This window comes from Dermochelys coriacea, chromosome 10, assembly GCF_009764565.3.
Source record: "Dermochelys coriacea isolate rDerCor1 chromosome 10, rDerCor1.pri.v4, whole genome shotgun sequence".
In the NCBI taxonomy this organism is placed as follows: domain Eukaryota; kingdom Metazoa; phylum Chordata; order Testudines; family Dermochelyidae; genus Dermochelys; species Dermochelys coriacea.
The window spans coordinates 85,868,387-85,888,790 of NC_050077.1; the positions used below are offsets into that span (position 1 = coordinate 85,868,387).

Genomic DNA, 20,404 nt, shown 5'->3' on the forward strand with positions numbered 1-20,404 from the left:
GGCGGGGGGGGGGCGCAAAGAGGGCCACCTGCGCCACAGCAGGTAACCCGGGGTGGGCCATGCAGGGGAACTGCTCCCCACCCCAGCTCACCTCCAGAGGGTATTGGGGATGTTAAGGAAAGTGGGGGGGTTGGATGGGGCAGGAGTCCCGGGGGGCAGGGGTGGGCCACAATCCCCTTGTGGGGTGAGGAGGGAACCAGTTGTTAAGATTTTGGCAGCTCATCACTGGACTGATGCCATGCTGACTGGCAACCTAAGTCATCCTGCTTGTCCTTGTTGAATCTTGGCACAACATTACCAATCTTCCAGCCTCCTGGAATTCCCCAGTATTCCCAGATGTATTAAAAAATCACATAAATGGGCCAGAGATTTCTTCCATCAACTCTATTAGGACTCTTAGGTGTAAGTTATCTAGCTGAATGTAAGATCTTGGTCTCTGCTTGGTCAGAAATGTAATTACCTGTTTTCACAGCAGATGGAGGATTTCATGTCCAAAGACTCTTACTTTTCCCAAACTTTGCTCCACCTTAAATACAAGACTGTAACGCACATACTCTAAAAACCCTAAAATGAAGAGATGGGGTATATTGAAGGCTTATAAATCCTGAGATATGTTGCTATTTGAGCAGTGACTGCCTTCTGAGTTCTGAGAGTACAGAACCTCTGTTAGATGGGGTGGGATCTGAGTTACTACAGAGAATTCTTTCCTGGGTATCTGGCTGGTGAATCTTGCCCACATGCTCAGGGTTCAGCTGATCGCCATATTTGGGGTCGGGAAGGAATTTTCCTCCAGGGCAGATTGGAAGAGGCCCTGGGGGTTTTTCGCCTTCCTCTGTAGCATGGGGCACAGAAGTGAAAGTAAGCCGGCACATCCCGATATGACGTACCGGCAAGCCGGTGCCCCAAGCCCTTTAAATTGCCTCCAGAGCCCCGCTGCTGAAGCCCTGGGGTAGCGGCTGCAGGGCTCCGGCAGCTATTTAATGGGCCCAGGCCTCCCGTTTCTACCTTCACTGGTTACTTAGAAGTCCCTTTAAATAGCTGCTGGGGCCCCGCCATTACTACAGGGCTCTTGGGGTTATTTAAAGGACTGGGGCAGTAGAGGCAGGGAAGCCGCAGGTCTTTAAATAGCCCCCAGAGCCCTGGGGTAGCAGGGGCTCCAGGGGCTATTTAAAGGGCCAGGGCTCCAGCTGCCTCTGCCGCCCTGGTCCTTTAAATAGCCACTGGAGCCACGCCACTTCTCCAGGGCTCCAGCGGCTAATTAAAGGTCAGGGGCAATAGAAGCAGGGGAGCCCCGGGCCCTTTAAATAGCCCCCAGAGCCCTGGGCTGCTGCTACTACCCCGGTGGGGGAGGGCAGGAGGAGGAGGAGGAGAAGGGGGGACACTTACCTTACAGGGTAGGCTGGGGCTGGCTCTGGCTCTGACCCGCTCAGCCCAGCCCTTCCATCCTAGGCCCTGCCCCTTCCGGGGGCCAGAGCTGGCCCCAGTGTACCGGTAAGTCACTCGACTTACTTTCACCCCTGAGAAAATATGACCTATGAGGGAAGATTTAAAAAATTGGTTTTCAAGGAGGAGGGAGGAAAATTCTTCTCCTTAACCTCTGAGGATAGGATAAGAAGCAATGGGCTTAAATTGCAGCAAGGGAGGTTTAGGCTGGAGATTAGGAAAAACTTCCAAACTATCAGGGTGGTTAAGCACTGGAATAAATTGCCTAGGGAAGTTGTGGAATCTCCATCATTGGAGATTTTTAAGAGCAGGTTAGAAAAACACCTGTCAGGGATGTTCTAGACCAGTGCTTCTCAAGCTATCTGATGTGGGGGACCGGCAATTTTTTTTCCAATGTGCACGCAGACTGGCAGCTGATTGCTCACAGACCAGCATCAGTCCGTGGACCAGCACTTTGAGTAGCACTGGTCTAGATAATACTTAGTCCTGCCAGGAGTGCAGGGGAATGGACTAGATGACCTCTTGAGGTCCCTTCCAGTTCTATGATTCTATGATGTATCTAGGCATAAAAAACAAGATTTATGGATCAATTCACTCAGCCCTCTAGTGGTAGAAAGTAGTCTTGAGAAGGGTTGCAGAAGGATGATGAACGCATCCGATGAAGTGAGCTGTAGCTCACGAAAGCTTATGCTTTAACAAATTTGTTAGTCTCTAAGGTGCCACAAGTCCTCCTTTTCTTTTTGCGAACCTACAACCCTCTCTCAATGGGGCGGGGGTGGGGAATCAGAGCCAGTGAGCACCACACAACTAAAAACTATCTAAAAACTATTTCCCCATGCTAATTCCCCCCCCCCCCTGCTGTTACTCACACCTTCTTGTCAACTGTTTGAAATGGGCCATCCTGATTATCACCACAAAAGCTTTTTTTCTCTTGCGGATAATAGCCCACCTTAATTGATGGGTCTCGTTAGGAGTCGGTATAGCAACCCCCATTTTTTCATGTTCTCTGTATCTATCTCTATCTATCTATCTATCTATCTCTTCCCACTGTATTTTCCACTGCATGCATCCGATGAAGTGGGCTGTAGCCCACAAAAGCTTATGCTCAAATAAATTGGTTAGTCTCTAAGGTGCCACAAGTCCTCCTCGTTCTTTACACAAAAAATAGGCTCTGCTGGCCTGGCTACACAAGGGAAAGCACACTTTCTAGGTAGCTTCATCTGATTGCAACTTTAAAACAGACCCACCCACATATATATTTGCATTCAGTAGAAAAGGATGCATGGTTTTACATCAGGAAAATAACACTAAGAAAAGTTTGGTATGACAAACTTTGCCCTTGTAATACATTTGTTAAGATAAAGACAGTAGCCGCTTCAGAATGTTCACACACACAAGTTATTTTAATGCAATTATATATTTTCTTTTTTTAGAATAAATGTATACTAATGTTATCAATCACATGATGTCAGTGCTAGTTTTTATTCTTAGATATCAGCCTGTTGCTAGATACCTTGTGACTAGAATCAGCTATTTGGAGACAGAGGGATTGTCACTTCTGGTCACATTTAGCTTTCCATCTGTGAAAGGCTGCTTTCTGCGTGTAGACCCGCAATTGCTAGGAGTGTATTTCAGTTCTGTTGTGCACAGTATAAGCCGCAGCGTACTAAGATACTCCAACATCTCAGGACCACACTTTGAAGATAGGTGCCAAAGGAAAACAGTTCAACATAAGGGGTCAATTTTTCCCCAGTCAGGGCTACAGTGTTTTGTACCCTCATCTCTCCACTGGACAAAATTTTCTCCGGTCCACCCAGGAGGCGGACCCCCCTCCAGGAGGAGGATGGGGGGTCCTGAGGCGCCCCCTCTCCAGGGTAGTGGTGGGGGGGGTGAGGCGCCCCCTCTCCAGGAGGGCGGTGGGGGGGTCTGAGGCGCCCCTTTCTAGGCGGGGGATGGGCAGGGGCTCTGAGGCGGCTCCCTTCTGGCACTACCCGGTTCAGCCGCCACGGCTCTGCGGCCCAACCAGCCTCACCCCCTTCATGTCCCGCCCCCGCCTCTGCTCATTGGCTGCATGTGACAGTAAACACGCTGCGATTGGCTAGCAATGGCTGACAGGTTAGGTTGCGCCCGGAGGGTGGCAGGTGAGTGCGGGGAAATGGCTGCGCTCTGCGATTCAGAGCAGTAATGGAGCCGCGTGCCGCGGGGCCGGTCCCGGGAAACTGGACGGGGAGGGGGGAGGTCGGTCGGTCCCGGTCCCGGTGGGAAGGGGGGAGATTGGTCGGTCCCGGCCCGCCGGGGTGAGCAGGGGTCGATCGATCCTGGGGGGGACGGGGAGGGGGGAGGTCGGTCGGTCCCAGGCCGTCGGGGGGAGGCCGGGGTCGGTCCCGGGGCGGAGTGAGGAGGGGGTTGGTCGGTCGGTCCCGGGGGGGGGGCCCGAGGCGGCGGGGCGGGGACGGGGAAGGGGATGAGGCCGGGGTCGGTCCCGAGGAGGGGGTTGGTCCCGGGGGGGGCCCGAGGCGGCAGGCCGGGGTCGGTCCCGGGGCGGAGTGAGGAGGGGGTTGGTCGGTCGGCCCCGGGGGGGGGCCCGAGGCGGCGGGGCGGGGACGGGGAAGGGGATGAGGCCGGGGTCGGTCCCGAGGAGGGGGTTGGTCCCGGGGGGGGCCCGAGGCGGCAGGCCGGGGTCGGTCCCGGGGCGGAGTGAGGAGGGGGTTGGTCGGTCCCGGGAGGGGTCCTGATGCGGCGGGGGGGGTCGGTCCCAGGGCAGGGCGGGGGGTTGGTCCTGGGCCGTCGCTGCTGCGTGTGGAGGGAGGGCGCGGTTTTGGCGGGGCTGAGGGACTATGTCTGGGGCGGGGGCGCGGTGTACCCGGGGCCCCAGCTAGCTCGCAGACCCTCGCCGCCGGCCACGGGGTGTGGTTTGGGGTTGTCCCCCACCTCAGTCAGAGGCTGGGGGAGCAGGTCACCCTGGCCTCCACTGGCTGCGCCCCTTGGTGCCGGCCTCTGGCCACCTCTGCTCCCTTCACTCCTTTCCTCTTGCGCTCGCTACCTCTGCATCTCCCAGAGCTCTGGCCGGTTTGGGGAGCCAGGAGGTGTGAGCTGGGCACCAGGCTCATGGCTTTATAGGAGGACGCTCCCTATTATCCGCAGCCTGACAGTCACTGCCTGGGTTGCTGCTGAAGCCCTCTGGGATTCTTTGAGATGGGGGGGAGCTGATCCCCCAACAGTCTTTCAGGGCTCTCCTCTGAAACAGCTGTCATTCACCTGCGGACTGGCCAGCTTTTGAAGGGTATCGGTGCCAAAAACTGCTATAATGGGCTTCCTCCGCTGTCAAAGTCTCTCAAGCATGAAATCAATAATACTCAAGTTTAACAGAGGTTTGAAATTCCATTAAATGCACAACAAACAATTTCTGCTGTGCCACAACACTGCAAACTGCTCCAGTCCTGCTACTCTGGAATCTCTTTGTTAGGTCTTTATTTGACCCTCATGAGGTTAACTTAAAATAGTAGGAGAATTGGGCTCTTACTGCAAAGGTTGACACTAGTGGACAGTCCAGAACATATGTAACTTGAGCCCATCCCCTTCAATCTGCAGGCCCTCTTACATTTTCCTGTTCAAATCTTTATTGGTGTAGACAAATCTTTGAGTGGGCTAAGACTTGTGAGGGGTTTGTGTGGAGAGAGCCCTTGTTCAAATTTCTAATTGTGGACTTGCTTAGTGTTCAGTGGTTTGGAGTGCATCACCAGAGTGGCAGAAGAATCAGCATAACCAAGATTCAGGCAAACCCGGGTGGTGTGTGAAGCTGAAGGAGAAATACTTTGCATTTATTTTGAAAGTAGCAATGACCTTCCTTGACAGGTTTTGAGAAGTCAGGTGTGTCCAGGGTCTTCCCCCTGAAGCGATGTCCTTTTTGGAGCACTGTGTGCTGTTGTCTTTGCTGAGAAGATCAGTAAGGTTAGAAACCAAGCCTTACCCTATGCCGTGGCCCGCTTCCTACGCGGTATGGGTGTGGTCAAGGAAGGGGCCCTTCTCTCCACTTTGAATGGCAGGGAGCAGCGGTTCGGGGTCCCTTTAGCTCTCCAGAAAAAACAGTGAAGTTCCACTCCTGTTGGGAGGAACAGCAGTGGCAGCAGGGGTCCTCTCCTGCCTTGGCAGAGAGGAAGGAATGGCAATAAGGGGTGGTGGTTACCCCAGCAATGAAGGCGTGTCTGTCTGAGGAGAGCAGTGTGTCTAGCCACTTCTTCTTCCCCTTCCACATGGACCTTCTCTAGTCTAGGATTTAAAGTTATGATATTAACATGTTGGGTAACGTTACACTCTTAAATCCTAGTCTAGACAAGGCCAAACAGTTCTCTGCTAGTGGTGTTGGTGAGGCCCCCAAAGTTTTGGGTCATGGAGTTCACTACCCCATTGAGGTGCCTGCAACAGTTCACCTCCTGAGCTAATATAGACTGTGCAGATTTCAGCAGACATCACTACATCTGCTACTCATTTTACCTCTTTTAGGTTTGTCCTCACAATCATGAGGGCTAGAAACTCATTTTTAAATGAAAGCTGAAATGCTGAAGGTATCCTGTGACTTCAGGAGCTGGGGTTTTAGGCCTATAATCTATGCCTTTAAGATGGCTTTGGTTAGAGCGACACTCTTGGACCAAACAAAAATATCAAGTTGAGAGCAGAAAGCATCTGCTGCCTTTGCTGAGTTGGATTGTGTCTCATGCTGGTGCATGCTGGTGATCTTTCATGGGGAGAGGGACTTGGAATTATAACCTGCAAATGGGGCCCTTATCAATGAACCAATTATCAATACTTCCTTTTGTGGGAATGCCCACTCGACTATTTTATTATTAAGCATTTATATTATGTTAGTGCTTAAAGGAAATGAAGAATGGCCTAGTGTGGATAAGGCACTACCGGTGGAGTCAAGAGACCTGGATTAAATTCCCAGCTCAGTCAGACGTCCTCTGCGACTCTGGATAAGTCGCTTTCTCTGCCCTGTGTTACAGAGCTATTGTGAAGATCAAGTCTTCAAATGATTGAGAGGCTTAGATGCTGTGGTAGTGAGGGCTATATAAATACCAAGACAGGAATGCTGCAATCAGGGTGTGTGGTCCCATACAGAGACTGTTTCTGTCCTGGAGATTTTATGATCGAGAAGACCAAGGTGGATTTGATTTAAATGAAATTGATTTTAATCATGATTTAAATCACTAGTCACAAAGACTCGATTTAATCATGGATTTCTACATAAAAGTGCATTCTTGTTGGTTGTTATAACCTTAATACATAGTCTTCACAACTCGGCGATAGATGAGACCCAAACTGGGTCTCTCTTATGGCCTGCTGCCATTATAGGTTTTCCCTTCTAGTGAGAGAATGGTATGGTAGATCTCAATCAATGAAGGCTACACTCGAGAAAGACCTCAAGACTTCTGGAATATGCTGCTCAAACAGTTTCACTTTTGTTTCTGCTGCCTGTCCCTCCCTTCTCACATTTATCTCCAGACTTCTTCTCCTTGTCCAGATCGATTCCACCCCTAACAATCTTCTATTCAGTGAACTTTTTGAAACTTTGCACTTTTAGAGAGAGGTAAGAGATTGACTCTGTGTACACAAATTTGCAGAGGGACAGTAGGGTTGAGGTCTGTTATTTCTCAGCTCTGTATAGTTGTTTGTTTGTTTTTTATTTAAAAACATTTTTGCTGTTAACAAGCATGTTATCTCTGGAGACACAAATCCACAGTTTGAGAACTGCAAAACTAAGCATCTCTGATGGTATCTTCTAGACGTAGCACTGAGTCCCATTGGGTAGATAGAAAGATTAACCTAAATAATCTATACAGAAGCCCCTGGAGCCCCATAAAATTGGGTCTCTAATCTGTGAACGATTGGAATTTATTTACAAAACTTTTTTTAAACATTACATGAATATATTGTCTCATACTATAGAATTAGAAATTATAATACCTATTCCATGATGAGATATCTTTGAGCTATCATGTATCTTATCTTTAGATGGGTTTTTTCCTCAAAAAGCATTTTATTAAAAAATCCAATTTAAATTAAAAAAAATTATTTTTTTTTTAAAATCATTGATTTTTATCCACCCTGGAGAAGACACACATTGACAAAGTGTTGGCAATGGCTATATAATACAAAAGCAATTGCATATGGTGTGCCATGGTTCCACCTCTGCTAGAGAAAAAGATCTTGAAGCCAAGGATTAATCCAGTTACATGGTTTCAGGCCTTCATTTTCTGGGAGAGGGTATCTGATAGAAACTTTACATGGGGCTGATGTTGGTGTCAGTGTAATGGGTGCCCAATTGTCTTTGCAGACTGCTGGATGAAATTATCCCAGTCTGTAGATCATGGTGATGTAAATTTTATCTAAATTAAGTGCAGTGCATTCCCTTAAAAAATGTCTGTCTCCTACTCCTGTCTACTTCTCACTGCTTCATTGTAACTGGTGGAGTATCAGAGGGAGTGCTAATATCCACCGGGCATCATCAGTTTGTCACTGATGCTACTCAGAGCAGGTCTAGATGACATGGTGGTAAAAGAGCCAGTGGCGGCCCGGGCTCTGCTGGTGCACCTACTGTAGCTATCGTTGTTGGAGCTGGGCTGGCAGTGTTCATGCAATGATGAGAGGAGTTTTAGGGGTTGGAGTGGGTTAAGGTGACATGGAGGCCTGGAGACGGAGGCGGCTGCATATAACAGCTCTCTGGGGTTTGGTCTGGCCCTAGCATAGTAATAGTTATCCACCTAGAGGAGAGCCAACTTGCTGCTGCTGCTGCTGGCTGCTTCTTGCTCTTCTCAATCTGTGTTCCCCTTGACCTTAGTGCAGCATTTGACATGGTGGCCCACTCTCTTCTCTCGAACTCGGCTTTCTATGGTGCTTCTGTTCCTGGCTCTCTCCCCTCTGTCTCCATAATTATAGTTCCTGTGCACCAAAATCCTTCCTTTATGGAATCCTACTAGGTTAAATTCTTGGGCCTTTGCATTCTGTCTACCTGCTCACTCTCTGTCATCACTTTATAATTCTAAAGAATACCTACTGCTTATACTCAACTGTACCTATCTTCCAGCAGCTTTAATAATTCCACACGCTGGGCCGTCTTGGCCTGGTAAAATTATGGCTTCATCTCTTGCGAGCTAAATGTCTGAGCCTATAGTAACTCTCCTGAGTAAGAGAAACCTCCTCAAGTACCAGTCCATCTCTTCTATCACCCATTTGCATTCACTGCAAATTATAACAAACCAAATTAAGCTATATGGGTGTAAAGCACTCTTCTACTGATTTGAGTCTCCACGCAGGAAGGCTGCACTGAATTAATTAAATTGATTTTGATTGCTGTGATTTCTCTGTGAAACCTGGGTCTCCTAGATAGGAGTCTGCAGAAGTGGAGAGTAGTTGAGTTGTTTCCTGGTCACGGCCCATTTAATGTGTGTGGAAGGCTTGTGGCGCCGTGAAACTACTTTTAAAGTAATGGTCCAAGATTGCAGCCAGACAGAATGGATGAAAATAACAATTATTTAAAGAACAACCGTGTTGGATTTAAAGCTATTTTTAATTGAACCTTTTTAAAAATTTGTGTTTAAACTGTGTGGAAAAACTATGCCTGCCTGGGGAGTGCATACAAAGGGGTGCCTATTTTTTTGTAATTGAGCTCTAAGTGACCTACTTATGATTTAGATCTCAGGAAATCTTGACTTCCAGTCACATGCTCTAAATATTGCTTCCCATTCTCCATGGGGTGTCTTGAAATTCTGCTACCCCCCACCATGCTAACTTAACTGCCTTGTGTGATTTGTCTTTTTGTTTTTTTTGTAGGCCTTCCTGACTGGCGAAGGGATTGAAGCTTGGGGATTGGGAAGCAGTTTTCATTCTCTCCTTAGCTCCCCCCCACCCTCTTGAGTATCAGCTGGTGTCCTCAAGGATGGGAGATTGATGTAGTCAGCAGTCTGGAACGTACAGCATTGTAAGGGCTAAGTTTCATCACATCCAGCTCATTAACTTCCGCAATGACACCATTCCCCTCCCAACTAGTGCAGATGGATTAATTGCATATTGGAGGTGCCTGTTTGAAATGGCACTGGATGCTGTGCTCCCCCAGCCTGCTCTTGGGGCACTAATATCATTGGCTTCTGCCCCCACCCAGCCTAAAGTCGTCTTCCTCCAGCCCCAGGCACCTTCCACCAGTACTGCTATTACATTCCTGGGTTCATTCACACAGCACTAGTCCGGTCCCACCCACCCTAGGCTCTCTTCGGTAGCATCAGCCCTGGCTTGCTCCCCATTGTGGGTTCTTTTTTATCCTGGTTTGTACATGATGATTCCAGAGCGGGATGGTCGGCCACCCAGGCTGTAATGTCGTCCCTGACGACCTCCCATGAGAGCGAGAACTCCACTCCCAGGTTTTTTGTTGGTACCAGAGATGATGAGACAGACTTTCTGGGATCAAACATGAAGACAGATGAGATCGATTTCTTTGAGGACGATGAGGAGTCAGAGTCGGTAAGTAGGTCCTGATGCTATGGAGTGGGGTGCTTGTGTGTGTCCCATGTCCAGCTTTCTTCTCAGTTGCTTAGTTTTTACATGTGTGGTTACTTTTGAGGTTCCAGGATGTCACAACCTGCAGGCCATACAGACCAGGCAGTGTACATAGTAGTATGGAAATGTCCTAGATCCGCATCACTAAGGCTATGATTTTCTCACAGAGATCATGGAAGCCATGGAATTGGTGACTTCCTCTTCAGCTCCTGGGAGCTGCAGGGTCTCTCTGGCAGGGCCCCCCTGTAGCTCCTGGCTGCAGCAAGGGAACCCTGGAGTTCCAGGCCACCTGCGATGGGGCCCCCAGAGCTCTGAGCTGTCCAGGGGTGATGGGGGGAGCCCGGAGCTGAGCCCCCCATTTTGTCACAGATATTTTTAGCAAAAGTTATGAACAGATCTCAGGCTTCCATGAGTTTTTCTTTATTGCCCGTGACCTTTCCATGACTTTTACTAAAAATATCCATGACAAAAATCTTAGCCTTACCCAACACCAAATGCAGCACGATTGCTCCACTGTTCTCCACGTAATGCTCGGGCAAATTCTAGGGTTTTCTCTTTCAGGTCCTTTAAATCGTGGTAGCAACAGGGTGGGCCTGGCTGCTTCACCTTTATATTGGATCATAGATCATCTGTACCCTGATATTACAGGCTGCAGAAAAGAGTAATCTCCTTCTGCTTGTGACTGCTTTCTTTTGCCTCTGTTTGCAAACCCCCTGACTGGCCTCTCTCCCAACCTCCTTTGTAAGTGGCATTAATTCAGAGGCACAGGCACTGCTGTACCTTTTCCTTCCTTTGGAGCTCTATTACCCCTTTATCGTTCTTAGTTACTTGAAGAAATTCACCATGAATTTCCATGCATTTCAATTTCCACCATGCAGACAGATGGCACTGAAGTTACCACATGATGGTGTTTTCTGTGTGGCGCTGGCTGGGGGCCCTCTGGGGGGCTTTGCAGGACTTCCATCTGTAGCTTTATGGGTTCTGACCCTTTGGCCTCGGGTGTGTGATATGGGTTGAGCCTCTGAGGGTTAATGCAGACAAGTCTTGTACCATAAATAGAAGGGGGAGCTGTGTTCACATGAAGTGTGGTGAGGGACTGGATGGGAATAAGCAGAATGTTTTCTTATGTGAAAATGATGAAGTAGCTCCCTAGAGATTTCTCTGTCTCTCTTGCTGCTGGAGGGAGGGTGTCAAAACTGACAGGGTTTCAAGATGTTTTCTTGATATCTGGTTTATTAATGTGGTGGTTGGGGGCATAAGGGATTTGAATCTCTTGATCTCTCCTCTTGCCATATTGTCCTGGATTGTAGTGTTCATGTCACTGCTTCATATTTGCCTGGGGCACATAAGATCCTAGATGGAGGTTGCAGAGCATTTCCTATTGTAAGTATTTCCTTTAACATATTGGTGTGGGTCAGTGACCATTACAAGGAGAAGAGAGAAAAATTGTTCTCCTTAACCCCTGAAGATAGGACAAGAAGCAATGGGCTTAAATTGCAGCAAGGGTGATTTAAATTGCAGCAAGGTTGGACATTAGGAAAAATTTCCCAACTGTCAGGGTGGCTAAGTACTGGAATAAAGTGCCTAGGGAAGTTGTGGAATCTCCATCATTGGAGATTTTTAATAGCAGGTTAGACAAACACCTGTCAGAGATAGTCTAGATAATACTTAGTCCTTCCATGAGTGTGCAGGGAACTGGACCAGCCCTTCCAGCCCTGCGATTCTATGATTCTGTCTCTTCTAAATACCCCAGAAGCTTATTGTCAAAATCCTTCTAAACTAATAAGATGGTGTGACGTTATTGACATAACCTGGGACCGTATAGATTATGGGCATCAAGCAGACCTGACACCAACTTGTCTGGGTGTCACCCAGAAGCATAGCATAAGTTTGAAATACAGACAGTACAGAGCCAATATTCATACCTTCAACTATAAAAATGGTACACACATACAGATAACATAATCATAACCAACAAACCATAACCTTGTTTTAGATACCTCATTTGACCCTCTTTATATAAGATTTTTTGCCACTACAGGACCTTGGTTGCAACAATGATCTATATGTTCCCAGTTATGTCAATAGCATCACAGATGGTTTCTCTGAAGATCCCATTTGTGCAGGATTCTGACTCCCGGGTCTAAGCTCTTTATTAAGAGACCAGTAGAACTCCTCTGACTCTTTTAATGGTTTTTACCCTTGCGGCCAGTGATAGTGGGAGTAGAGTGCTAGCCAAGCCCCTTACCGAATGCTACTCCCATGTGTAGATGTTGACCCTTGAACGTTCCAGTCAGTCCCTACTCTTTCCTTGCTTCTGTTGGCAAAGAAGCTCCCCGCAGGAGGCTGGCCTCATCATCTCTGCTCCAGTCCTTCTAAAAGCATACTGCCATGCCTCATCAGGTAGAAACATTGGCACAACAAGGGCCAAGCTATTTAAAAAACAGTCATTCTAGCAGCTGCACTGGCTGTGACTGCTGGAGTCAGGTTTGCAGAGAATTCTCATTCTGACTCCTAGTTTTCATACACTCTTAATCTGAAACATTTGCATTTATCTGAATTCTCCTGTTTGTGGTATCTTGTCATAGGGGACTTAAAAAAAAAAAAAAAAAAAAAAAAAAGAGAGAGAGAGAGAGAAAAGGGATGGGAGGGGTGTTTGCGCAAATTTTCTTGAGTTCTTTTGGTGTTACTGGAGGGGAATAGGGGAGGAAGTTACCCACAGTTTTTAAGAATAAAAAAAAAATTATAAGCATTTTTGCAGATTCAGCCCATGAACTTTTTGGTAAAACTGCTTTTAAAGATGGCAGTTCCTAACTGCAGAATGAGTGCTGTGTGGAAAGGAGCATGTGCAAATCCTCATGCTTGTCCATGGTCTGTGTTTACTTGGCTGTGTATGTGCTTGTGTCACCAATGTGTATGTGTGCAAATCACTTTTTGCATGTGTATGCAAAGAGGAGATGTTAGAACCACATATTAGATCTCTCCTTTTATAAGCTTGTAATGCTTTAGAGAGTGACTCTGATGCTAGTTTCAGAGTAGCAGCCGTGTTAGTCTGTATTCGCAAAAAGAAAAGGAGTACTTGTGGCACCTTAGAGACTAACACATTTATTAGAGCATAAGCTTTCGTGAGCTACAGCTCACTTCATCGGATGCTAGTGTAGGTGTTCAGAGATAGGAGGGAGAATCTTCCGTGTGCTGGAGAATCGGGTGTTTTAATATGCTTTTAATAGTTTCCACCTGCTGAATCCTGTGTCGTGGGTGGGATCTAAAGAGAGAATGAAGCATGTGTGTGGGTTGGGGAAAGCCCCATGTCTGTTCACAATTGCTGCCTCTATATGCCATTTGCAATTTGAATACATTGAGCAAGCTGGCTCAATAACAAGCTTCCTGCTTCTCCCCTCAGCCTCCAGAACGGCAGATTGTGGTCGGAATCTGTGCCATGACCAAAAAGTCCAAGTCAAAGCCCATGACCCAGATCCTGGAACGTCTGTGCAAGTTTGAGTACATCACAGTGGTGATCATGGGTGAAGATGTCATTCTGAACGAGCCAGTGGAGAACTGGCCTCCTTGTGACTGCCTCATTTCCTTCCACTCTAAAGGTAAAGGTCTGTGGCAGCCCCTGCCCCATAGGCCTGGCAGCAGGGAACTTGCATTAATAGCACCTTTTGCTGTTTTTCAGGATTCCCTCTGGATAAGGCAGTTGCTTACGCCAAGTTGTGCAATCCGTTTCTGATTAATGACCTTGATATGCAGTATTACATCCAGGACAGGTAGGGGTTCAGTGCCTGGAGAATCTCCTTCCTTCCCTTCCTTCAGGGTGAACTGCCTGGCTGACTCCTGGTCTCCCTCAGAGTGCTGTACAAATGCTGCTGCTGCTTCACCTTCCATGTACTAGTGGGGGTAGAATGGATGGAGGGGCCTTGGTTGCCTCTATTTAGCAGGTTTCTGGGACATGATCTCCTCATAACTTCCAGGTGGGATGATGTAAGGGGAAGGAATGGACTTGCTCTGATGGAAGCAGGTGTATTTTGATATTTCCTGATTAGTACAGTGTGTGGGAGGGGCAGAGTGAAGTAGGACAAGGGAGTGAGCTCACACAATGAGAGATTGGAGTGATTAGTGAGGACAGATCAGATCCTGGTGTATGGAAGCAGGGAGTGGCAGCAGCAAGGGCAGGTGAGATTCTGGGGATGGGGTGGGAACAGCCAACATTTTTGTAGCTAAGTGCCAAAAGGTTAGACTCCTGGAGACTTAGCACTTACTTAGGGGGTCTGAGCACTTGCAACTCCCAGGAACACCAGCTGATTTGTGGGTGCCCAACGCCTAACAAATTCAGGCTGTATATCTAAATATGGATTTAGAGGTCAGAGTAGGCAGCAAGGTTTGAAAACTTTGGCCTTGGATGTTTAGGGGCTAGAGTGTCACACCCAGCCCTCCCCTCCAAATTTGCATTCCCAAAACGCTGCCCTGGAGTTGTGTGACTGACATGCCCTCAAGCTCTGATTGGCAGATGCAAAGAAGGTAGTTATTGGTGTGAAAACCATAGCTTCCCCATTTGGGACCCATGAGTGTGAGGACTTTGCTGCTGTTGGGTGTCCCTGACCAGGGTGGAGGTTTCTTGTGGTATGGTCTCTACCACGCTTACTTGTTGCTGTCCAGTGCTGGAGGGTGTCGAAGGTGGTGCTCTGCTGTGCCTAGGTGTCCAGGTTGGGTGGGTGCTGGTGAGTAGGATGGGCACCCAGCTACCATTAGATTGTGACAAAGTGGGAATATTTTGTAATATTTTTGAGTCCTGTTTGTGCCTCAGTTTCCCCTATATGCTACATTGTTACCCAGTGAGGTGGAAAAGGACTGTTTGCTCTCAGGGCAGGCTGAGTGACATAGGTCAGGGTGCTGCCCAGCTGTCTGGGCCTTAGTCTCCATATCAGTGGAGCATCTGAGAAGCCAGTGGCAAATCCAGTTGCCAGGACGTTGACACCTAGCAAGCAATGACCCAGAGGGATATGGACTTCCCCACCTCTACTTAGGGAAGCTGAACAACAACCCCCAGCTTGAGATCAAAGGACAGGAGAGGCATGAGGTGGGGGATAAGAGCTGGCAGCTGAAAGGAGTTGGGGCTCTCACCTGGTCTGATGCAGGAGATCAGACAGCAAGACAGACTGAGCTTGAACCAAGGGGTTCACTGCAGCATGGCTGGGCTTGGGCTGGCCAGAATGGACTGTGCTTTAACCTTCAGTTCTCTATACTACCCTAAAGCCTCCCTAAGCTGTGTTCCAATTGATTAATAAACCTGACTGTTTTTAGAAAGTTGTGAGTGTCACTACAAATGCTGGGTGAGGTGCATTAATTCCCTAAGAGTGTACAAGTCTCCATCAGGAGTCTGAGTTGGACTTGCTGCATGGTGCTTACGGTGGGAAGCAGGGGGGCTGCAGGCTCAGAGGTACAGTCTTAGGAGGTGGGGAAGCTCCGTGGCTTACCCTGGAGGAAGAGTGAGACCCCCTAGGAGATCTGGCACACTGAAGGCCAAGAGACCTCCAAGAGACCGGGAGCCATAGCACTAGTCCTGTGGATCCATGACATAGGCATCCTAAAAAAAGAAAAGGAGTACCCGTGGCACCTTAGAGACTAACAAATTTATTAGAGCATAAGCTTTTGTGAGCTACAGCTCACTTCATCGGATGCAAGTGAGCTGTAGCTCACGAAAGCTTATGCTCTAATAAATTTGTTAGTCTCTAAGGTGCCACGGGTACTCCTTTTCTTTTTGCGAATACAGACTAACACGGCTGCTACTCTGAAATAGGCATCCTAGTTCAGGATGGGCAATGCTTTGCTGCTCACAGGCATTCCAATCAGGGATGGGAGGTAGACATCTCTGGGCAGGTGCATGGCCTCTCTTAGTGTCATGACTGGGGCTTGGGCAGTCAGGCGCAGTGGTCACACAATGTGGCATGCTTAGTGACAAGAGTAATGGCTGTTAGAGGCTAGGAACAGCTCCGACAGTCAGGAACCAGGGGTCAGAGCTGGGGTCAGGAATCCAAGAGCAAGCCGAGAGGCAGATCCATTGCTACAGCTGGCAAGGGGGTCCACCTTGCTGCATAGGCATTCCTGGAACTCCTCTTGGGCTTCAGTGGGACGGCTGGACCAATAAGGGACCTCAAGGAAATCTGTTGGTCTGGGCTTTCAAGGTGTAACTTCCTGTCATGTCTGTCTATGTGGTGATGCCTGTGGTCCTACCATGGCTCCCGGGTGGTGGCATGAGAGTGCCAGCCATCCTGCAGACCTGGGTTCTAGTCCCATCCATTCTGAATCTCAAACATAGACCTTGTTGTATTCTCTCTACTTAGTGATAAATCTCCAAGTTTTGTGTCGAGGTCACAGCCATGACCTTTCTGCCTATTGTGTTGGCTGCCGCTGACTTCTTGCCCTGTCCCTGCAGGCGAGAAGTGTACCGGATCCTGCAGGAAGAGGGCATAGACTTGCCCCGCTATGCTGTGCTTAATCGAGATCCTGATAAGCCGGATGGTGAGTGTACCCAGGAGGCAGTGGGTGTGACAGATGGCAAGTTCATCTTCCCAGAGAGCTCCGCTTTAGGTGGCTTGGCCTCGGAAGAGTCTGGGAATAGAGCTCGGGTACACAGGGATACTGATGCTTCTCAATCTCCATTTACAAACAAACTAGTGTGCCTGGCTCCCCTGTCTGCCCTTGGTTACCAAGGCCTCAGAGGGCCAGCCTGATGCTATTCCCAAGTATCCTGTGCAGCACACCCCAAATGCCTGGGCAGTGTGGCTGTGATCAGAGCTGACTCCACCAAAGGAGTGCTGCCAAGGATGGTGCTAAAAGGGACTTGCTGTTAAAGATCAGACCTTAGTGGCAAGCCTGAACAGACATGATTCGCAGTCTATGCTGCTGACCTGGATGTGGGGTAGAGGAATGAGGTGGGGAGGGAGTGGTGAGCTGGATCCTCTGAAGCGGGCTTTCCTCTTTCCTGACCTGCTCCTGCTGTGCTTTGTCTGCAGAGTGCAACCTAGTAGAGGGAGAGGACCAAGTGGAGGTGAATGGAGCCGTTTTCCCAAAGCCGTTTGTAGAGAAGCCAGTCAGTGCGGAGGATCACAATGTTTATATTTACTACCCAACTTCGGCAGGTGGGGGCAGCCAGAGGCTCTTCCGGAAGGTGAGGGGAACTCCATTTGCCACTGGCCATTGACTGTGGGGTAGACACTACAGAGCGTGCCTGTCGGCCTATAGATAGAACTCCCATGTGCCTTGAGGCCAGAGGTGCACCACCGGAAGGAAAGTCCTTGGGTCTAGGAAATGGTTGTGGGGCCTCCTGGAGGGAGTGGTGGGGGAATCTGGTTTCAAGCTGACTGAGATTTTGTTGCTTGTTAAATGCAAACACCTATTAATGCCATGTTAAGAACGTGTTGTTAAATCACAGTGAGTCAGGAATTGCTGAAGAAACGGTTCCAGCAGCAGTGCCTATGTGCTCAATCACACCACACACAGTAATAGAACAGCCCAAAAAAACCCTAGTAGATTTAAAAAAAAAAAAAATGTTGCTCAAGTGCTCATCCCATCAACATGATCACTAGAGGTCATGGATAGTACCAGCTAATGCAGTTTTCATTCAGGATGCCTTAGCACCCAAACTTCATGCTGGGTGTATCTACGCTACAGAATTAACTCCAGTAGTCTACCCTTGAATGATTTCCTTGGAGGTTAACCTATCACGAGGGAGAGTGTCCACCCTACAGAATAACAGCTGAGTGCTGGTGGATCCATGTTGGAGCTCTGCTCACTTGTGTGGCAGTGCTAGGACTTCTGGAGGCACATCTAAAGGTTTCCTACCCTGCACATCACCAATCCCTCTATGAATACTGTGTCTCACCCTGGTGCGCACTCTGCTCTTCACGTCTGGTGTCACTCTTGAGGCTTTACTTGTTTGTTTTTATCCCTTCCCCCATGCTTTGTCTGGTTTTGTTTAGCTTGTGCATTCTTTAGGGCAGGGAGCACCTTTTCCTCCAGGTTTTAAATATGCCTAGCACAATCCAAATACTAAATTGTCAAACAAAGACTATTTAAGTACTATTCAAGTACTCCTTTTCTTTTTGCGAATACAGACTAACACGGCTGCTACTCTGAAACCAAAGACTATTTAATGACAGTTAAGGTTGCATCAGAATATGCTCCACCCACCCAAAACCTTCACAACATGGAAATAGGTTGGGGGAAAGACTTGTGCATTTTTTTTTCCCACCTTTATATTGCCTACAGTGCTGTTAACGCTACACTCCAGCACTCCATATGGCTTTCACTTCTTTTCCTAGTAGCAGCCATGTTAGTCTGTATTCGCAAAAAGAAAAGGAGTACTTGTGGCACCTTAGAGACTAACAAATTTATTAGAGCATAAGCTTTCGTGAGCTATAGCTCACTTCATTGGATGCATTCACCAGCGTATCAAAGATGCACAATAATTCATTTACTTCTGTATCAACTTGTATCAATAGATGACCACATCTGACTCCCACGTTCCATGCAGCGAGGAAGTTATTCTGCCTTAGCAAAGTTGAGGGCACTGCTGAAATTTTGCATTAATGACTTCTTGTTTTTGCATTTCCCTGACTGACATCTAAGTTGGGGGTTTATTGTCTTAGTCAATGATATGAGTAGTGAACTGCATGGGAATTTAAACAGAGGATAGATGAGGTTAGGTTTGAACTTTTGGTCTCCTTTTTTTTGCCCTCAGAAGTGAGTGGTGGTGTTCACATATGACAGATTTGCTGTCAAATTGGCAAGTTTGGCATAGCACATGAACTTTCAGTTATGGGTAAAAAGTTATAAAATGCTCTATAGACAAGCGTGGCAATTGTATAGCTGGTATTTTGAGCAATTGGTGCATTAAGAGCAGCAATTTGGCTGGAGTGCTGTAGGTTTCTTGCAGAAGGAGATACAAAAAGGTGAGATGTGAAAATGCCAAGAGGTGATTTTTGAGCTCTTGTTCTCTCTGTATTGAGTTACTTTTCCTCAAACCACCAAGAAATTCAAATAGTGTCAATTTACATTTTGTGGATTGGTTTTTATCATATCAATACAATTTTTTTAAAAAGTAAAAGTTTAAAGTTTCCTTTAAATTGAAAACTTGTGACTTAGTATGAATTATGGAGTTAATACTAGCACCTTCATAACTACAATATGTGGCAGCTATTATCCAATAAGTTCTTTTAATGTGCTGGGGACAATGTCTTGTTTCAGCAGGTGGAGGAAGTAATTAGGGGACAGCCACTTTAGATTTGATTCTGACAGACATAGAGGAATTGGAATTAGTTGTGATTGAAGGTTGAAGGCATTTTGGATAAAAGTGATCATGACATGATAGATTTAATGGTTCAAAGGAAAGGAAGGAGTGAGAGCAGCAGAATGATGATGGATTTCAAAAATACAGAATTTACAGACTCAGAATTGGTAGATTTTCTTTTCATGGGACCTTACCTAAGGGGAAAAGTTGTTCAGGAGAGCTGACAGTTTCTCATAGATAATAACGGCAGAACAGCAAAAAGGAAACCTATAAAATGTGGAAACATGGACAAATTGCTAAGGATAAGTATGAAAGAATAGCACAAGAATGTAGTGACCGAATTGGAAAGGCTATGGCACAAAATGCATTATCTACAGCATGGGACATAAAAGGACATAAGAAGAAGAGGTTCTATAAATATATTAGGAGCAAGAGAAAAATAAAAGTGTAGGTCCACTATTTAGCAAGGAAGGAGACCTAATAACAGATGATGTCAGAAAGGCTGAGAGAAAAGCAGTACTTGTGGCACCTTAGAGACTAACAAATTTATTAGAGCATAAGCTTTCGTGAGCTACAGCTCACTTCATCGGATGCTGAGGTGTTTAATGTCTAACTTGCTTCAGGCCTCACTAAAAAGGTTAATTGTGACCAGATGCTTAGCACAATTAACATTTAACAACGAGAAAGGAATGCAAGCCAGAATAGGGAGCGAACAGGTTAAAGAATATTAAGGTAAATTAGATGTATTCAAGTTGTCAGGGCCTGACCAAATTCATCCTCGGGTACTAGTTGAAGCAATCTTGGAATTGTTAGCGATTATCTTCGAGAACTCATGGAGGATGGGTGAGGTGCCAGGGAATGGAAAAGGTCAAACACAGAGTCTGCCTTTAAAAAGGGGAACAAAGAGTACATAGGGAATTATAGACCAGCCAACTTAACTTGATACCTGGAAAGATACTGGAACATATGATTAAAACATCAATTTGTAAGCTCCTGGAGGATAGAGTAATAATAACAGTCCATATGAATTTATCAAGAACAAATCACACTAAACCAACCTAATTTCCAAACCCATGAGGGATTGTCTGGGTTTACTTGGCCTTGCCTCAGTGCTGCAGA

At 47.3% G+C, this 20,404-nt stretch overlaps 1 protein-coding gene across 22 annotated transcripts in view; it reads left to right on the forward strand.

Annotated features, from left to right (window-relative positions):
- The first annotated feature begins 3,512 nt into the window (after nt 1-3,512).
- The window catches only part of PPIP5K1 (diphosphoinositol pentakisphosphate kinase 1), a 216,118-nt gene continuing 199,226 nt past the window's right edge, over nt 3,513-20,404 (forward strand). For 12 of the 22 annotated variants that reach the window (XM_043494215.1, XM_043494218.1, XM_043494213.1 and 9 more), the window contains exons 1-7: nt 3,513-3,584; nt 9,274-9,421; nt 9,783-9,957; nt 13,397-13,592; nt 13,673-13,763; nt 16,430-16,515; nt 17,010-17,164. In XM_043494215.1, the coding sequence (XP_043350150.1) occupies nt 9,811-9,957; nt 13,397-13,592; nt 13,673-13,763; nt 16,430-16,515; nt 17,010-17,164 (675 nt within the window). In that variant the 5' untranslated portion in view covers nt 3,513-3,584; nt 9,274-9,421; nt 9,783-9,810. Of the gene's footprint in view, nt 3,741-7,531; nt 9,958-11,810; nt 12,397-13,396; nt 13,593-13,672; nt 13,764-16,429; nt 16,516-17,009; nt 17,165-20,404 lie in introns of those variants that run through there. The other 10 variants (XM_043494211.1, XM_038418433.2, XM_043494208.1 and 7 more) reach the window with 7 other exon arrangements.